This window comes from Heteronotia binoei, chromosome 11, assembly GCF_032191835.1.
Source record: "Heteronotia binoei isolate CCM8104 ecotype False Entrance Well chromosome 11, APGP_CSIRO_Hbin_v1, whole genome shotgun sequence".
NCBI lineage: Eukaryota > Metazoa > Chordata > Lepidosauria > Squamata > Gekkonidae > Heteronotia > Heteronotia binoei.
Window position 1 is genome coordinate 77,740,934 of NC_083233.1, and position 5,112 is coordinate 77,746,045.

Consider the following 5,112-nt stretch of genomic DNA (forward strand, 5'->3'; position numbering starts at 1 on the left):
GTCCTTTAAAATGTTTATATCTACTACATAATTTTAAATAGGTACACACATGACCCGGCCCGACAAGGTCTCATTTATGTCAGATCGGCCCTAACAAATTAGTTCGACATGCCTGATTTAGGGGTAGTATTGAGTCTGATGCTTCATAAGACTTGGATTAATCTTGGTGCGTTAACTTCCCCCGCTACTCTTCAGCTCACTTAAAAGAAAAGTTGCTCCCGCCCACCCTTTTCTCTCTGGCTCAGTCAGTCTGAGTTCGGCCTGCTGGGAGGAGGACACGGAGCGGAGGTGAGGAGGGGCGAAGGATGGACCCTTGCCGGCTGTACCATTTGACTATGTGGGCAGCTTCCTGCAGCTGGTCATGCCTCAATGGACTACCAGAAGAGATGCAGGCCCACCCTCAGCAGGGGACTCGCACGCAGGCCTACTCCAACGCCGGCTACAGTTCCTTCTCTTCTCCCACAGGTTCTGAGCAGAGCTGTAAGGCTTGTGGGGTGCACTTCAACAACTCCTCCCTGAAGCACATCTGCTTGGACTGTAAAAAGAATTTCTGCCCAGACTGTTCGCATCAGCCCGAAAGTGGCCCCTGCCTTTGCCTCCTCTGCGAGCGGTTCCACGCCACGAACTTCCAGCGGGAGGAGCTGATCAAGATGAAGGTGAAGGATTCTCTTATAAATATAAAGCTTTTGCAGATGACATTGTGTTTATTATAGAGAATCCGATTCAAGTAACACCGTTACTTTTAACCAAGATAAAAGAATATGGAGAGATTGCAGGACTATATATAAATACAGAGAAGTCGACGTTTTTATGTAAAAATATGCAACCAAATAGAATGAATTGCAGGCACTGACGGGGTGTAAAGTTACTTCTAAAGTTAAATATCTTGGCGTAGAAATAACCATGAAGAATATCGATTTATTTAAAAATAATTATGAAAAGCTTTGGTGCAAGATGGACAAAGATTTGATAAAATGGAACAGACTTAATTTGTCTTTGTTGGGCAGGATTGCTGCAGTTAAGATGAATATTCTGCCAAGAATAATGTATCTGTTTCAAACTATCCCGATTGTGAAAGATAGCAAACAATTCAATAAGTGGCAAAGGAAGATCTCTGACTTTGTATGGGCCGGGAAGAAACCAAGAATTAAGATGAAAATTTTAACAGATGCAAAAGAGAGAGGAGGCTTTCAGCTCCCGGACTTAAGACTGTATCATGATGCAGTTTGCTTGACGTGGATTAAGGATTGGATAATGCTGTTGGATAAAAAACCTTTAAGGTTAGAAGCCCATGGGAATAAATTCGGCTGGCACGCGTATTTGTATTATGGGAAATACAAGATGGACGGGTTTTTTTCTCATCACTATATTAGAAATACTTTGTTAAATACCTGGTTAAAATATAAGAAATATGGTGATGAGAGGAAGCCGCTTTGGATAGTGCCAGCAGAAGTAATAAAAATAACACCTGAATCTGAGGAAGAAAGAGCGATGTCATACAATCAATTGTAAAGATTCAAGGTGGGAAAGTTGAATTAAAGTCTGCAGAAGAGCTAAATAATAAATATGACTGGTTTCAAATGCAACAAATAAAAAGTCTGATGGAAAACGATATGAAATTTGATGGAATTAGACGTGAGCAAACAGAATTGGAAAAGGTTCTGCTTGGAGACAATGAAAAATTAATATCAAAAGTATATAAATTATTATTGAAATGGTCTACAGAAGAGGAAGTAGTAAAATCTCAAATGGTTAAATGGGCAATCAATATAAACAGATAAATTCAAATGGATACTTGGGAGTACCTTTGGAAGAACTCGATGAAGATATCAACATGTCAAAATATTAAGGAGAACTGTTTTAAAATGATGTATAGGTGGTATATGACTCCGAAGAAACTGGCAAAGATGAATAAAAAGATGTCAGACAGATGTTGGAAATGTAAGCACCATGAGGGTTCTTTTTTTCATATGTGGTGGACTTGTGAAAAAGCAAAAAACTTTTGGCGAATGATACAACAAGAAATTTCTAAAATTTTGGGTTATGACTTCAAGAAAGTTGCAGAGACCTTTCTGCTAGGATTACAAATAGAAAAATTTCCAAAAGAAGATAGGACTTTAATTTGGTATCTGCTCTCAGCTGCTAGGACATTGTATGCGCAGCTGTGGAAGCAAGAAAAAATACCAGAGAAATGGGATTGGATTGTGAAAGTTTTATCGTGGAGTGAGATGGATAAATTAACAAGAACTTTGAGAGACTATGATTTGGAAGTGTTTAAAAGGGAGTGGAAGAAATTTAAAAAATATATAGAGTTAGAGTGGAACGTAAAAAGACATTGGACAACTTTTTTAATATGAATGAGAAGAAAAAGACATTGTACTTAGATAGGTCTGGGATACCTTTAGATTTGGATTTAAATATATAACTTCGAGGGTAAGTCCAATAATGGAGGGAGGGGGGATTGAAAATATCATATGGGTTAGGGATAGAAAAGATATAACTAAACATTGTAACCGTATGTTATTACATAAATTGTTAAAACACAAGATGAAGGTGAAGGACTTGCGGGACTACCTGGAGCTCCGGGAGATCTCCACAGAGATGTGTCGCGAGAAGGACGAGCTGGTGTTTCTGATCATCGGCCAGCAGCACCCCGTCCCCCAAGGGGACAGGACTATGAAGAAAGGTTGAAACGCTTGGGACTCTTTAGCTTGGAGAAACGTCGACTGAGGGGTGACATGATAGAGGTTTACAAGATAATGCATGGGATGGAGAAAGTAGAGAAAGAAGTACTTTTCTCCCTTTCACACAATACAAGAACTCGTGGGCACTCGATGAAATTGCTGAGCAGACAGGTTAAAACGGATAAAAGGAAGTACTTCTTCACCCAAAGGGTGATTAACATGTGGAATTCACTGCCACAGGAGGTGGTGGCGGCCACAAGTATAGCCACCTTCAAGAGGGGTTTAGATAAAAATATGGAGCACAGGTCCATCAGTGGCTATTAGCCACAGCGTATGTGTGTATATAAAAATTTTTGCCACTGTGTGACACAGAGTGTTGGACTTGATGGGCCACTGGCCTGATCCAACATGGCTTCTCTTATGTTCTTCTGTGTCACAGAGTGTTGGACTTGATGGGCCGTTGGCCTGATACAACATGGCTTCTCTGATGTTCTTCTGTGTCACAGAGTGTTGGACTGGATGGGCCGTTGGCCTGATCCAACATGGCTTCTCTGATGTTCTTATGTGACACAGAGTATTGGACTGGATGGGCCACTGGCCTGATCCAACAGAGCTTCTCTTATGTTCTTATGTGACACAGAGTGTTGGACTGGATGGGCCGTTGGCCTGATCCAACAGGGCTTCTCTTATGTTCTTATGTGACACAGAGTGTTGGACTGGATGGGCCGTTGGCCTGATCCAAAATGGCTTCTCTTATGTTCTTCTGTGTCACAGAGTGTTGGACTGGATGGGCCACTGGCCTGATCCAACATGGCTTCTCTTATGTTCTTATGTGACACAGAGTGCTGGACTGGATGGGCCATTGGCCTGATCCAACAGGGCTTCTTTTATGTTCTTCTGTGTCACAGAGTGTTGGACTGGATGGGCCACTGGCCTGATCCAACATGGCTTCTCTGATGTTCTTATGTGACCCAGAGTGTTGGACTGGATGGGCCACTGGCCTGATCCAACATGCCTTCTCTTATGTTCTTATGACTACTTGGGCCACGCTGTTTACGGCGGACTCCACTGTGACGCAGCCGGACTTTGAGGCTGTGCCGCAAACCAGGTTGCCGGACCCTACCTACCTCAATGGATGTCTCTCCAGCGTTGGACTCGCCAGATCTGTCCTTGGAGTCAGAGGAGGCCGCCCCCCCCCAGGCAAATGGGCGTGTGCCACCAAGCCAAGAAGACATGGCGGAAGTCGAGAACGCAGCCGAAGCACTGACTGAGGAGGAGGAGCCGCAGTCCACCGACTCGGAGGATACCTTGGTTTTGGGACGCAGGGCCTCGCTCTCGGACCTGACGAGCGTGCAGGACATTGACGCCCTCTCGGTGCGGCAGCTGAAGGAAATCCTCGCTCGCGACTCCGTGGATTATAGCGGCTGTTGCGAGAAGTGGGAGCTGCTGGAGAGGGCGACCCGCCTGTACAAAGAGAAGGGCCTTCAGCAGCTGGTTTGCGGCACAGACGCTCCAAACGCTACATCCAGTAATGCCGCGCTCCCCGGCTGGGAAGAGAACCTCTGCAAAGTCTGCATGGACTCGGCCATCGACTGTGTCCTCCTGGAGTGCGGTCACATGGCGACCTGCACGCAGTGCGGAAAGCAGATGAACGAGTGCCCCATTTGCCGGCGGGACGTGGTCAGGGCCGTCCACGTCTTCAGGTCTTAAAGGGACCGGCAGTTGTCTTGGAACGCTTCTTCGCTGCGATGGAGGGAGCGTCGGCTTGCCAACACCCCCGCCTCTGATATCCCTGAGAGGCGAACAGCAGGACCGCAGGCCCTCGAGTTTGTCTTTTTTTTGGTGCGCAACCAGTGTGTGAAACACCACAGCGCCTGGAGAGCTGGAAGTCCTTAGTAGACACTCAAACACGACCCCCCCCCCAGTCTCCCCTTTTGACTTGTGAAGATCTTGGCGAGAACCAGAGAGAACTGAGGCTTTTCCCCTCTCTCCGATGAATAAACCAGGTGGCCTAAGAAAGTTAGCACATGAGAGCGGAGACAAAGGGTTTGCTGCTACCAATTCTCCTCCTTCCTCTGTCTATAAAATATTCTTGCTTCAGGTCATGCCTTTCTGTGTTGGGCTTTAAAAGTGTATTTCAGGGGCTCATTCCTTTTCTGATTTTTTTTTTTTTAATGTGCAAAACTCCTTTTTGGTTTTTTTATCTGCCTTACAGATCATGCTGTAGGGTTACCCCTTCGGTGGGTTTGGAGTTCTTGTATAGATCAGGTTTAAGAACATAAGAGAAGCCATGTTAGATCAGGCTAATGGCCCATCTAGTCCAACATTCTGTGTCACACAGCGGCCAATACACACACACACACACACACTGTGGCTAATAGCCACTGATGGACCTCTGCTCCATATTTTTATCTAACCCCCTCTTGAA

At 45.1% G+C, this 5,112-nt stretch overlaps 1 protein-coding gene across 1 annotated transcript; it reads left to right on the plus strand.

Annotated features, from left to right (window-relative positions):
* Positions 1-225: 225 nt before the first annotated feature.
* On the plus strand, positions 226-4,394 carry LOC132579201 (E3 ubiquitin-protein ligase rififylin-like). Its single transcript, XM_060249430.1, is given in 4 exon segments — positions 226-656; positions 2,554-2,672; positions 3,718-3,799; positions 3,801-4,394. Coding segments are annotated over 4 exon segments (1,146 nt in total). The 5' UTR covers positions 226-305.
* Positions 4,395-5,112: the final 718 nt, after the last annotated feature.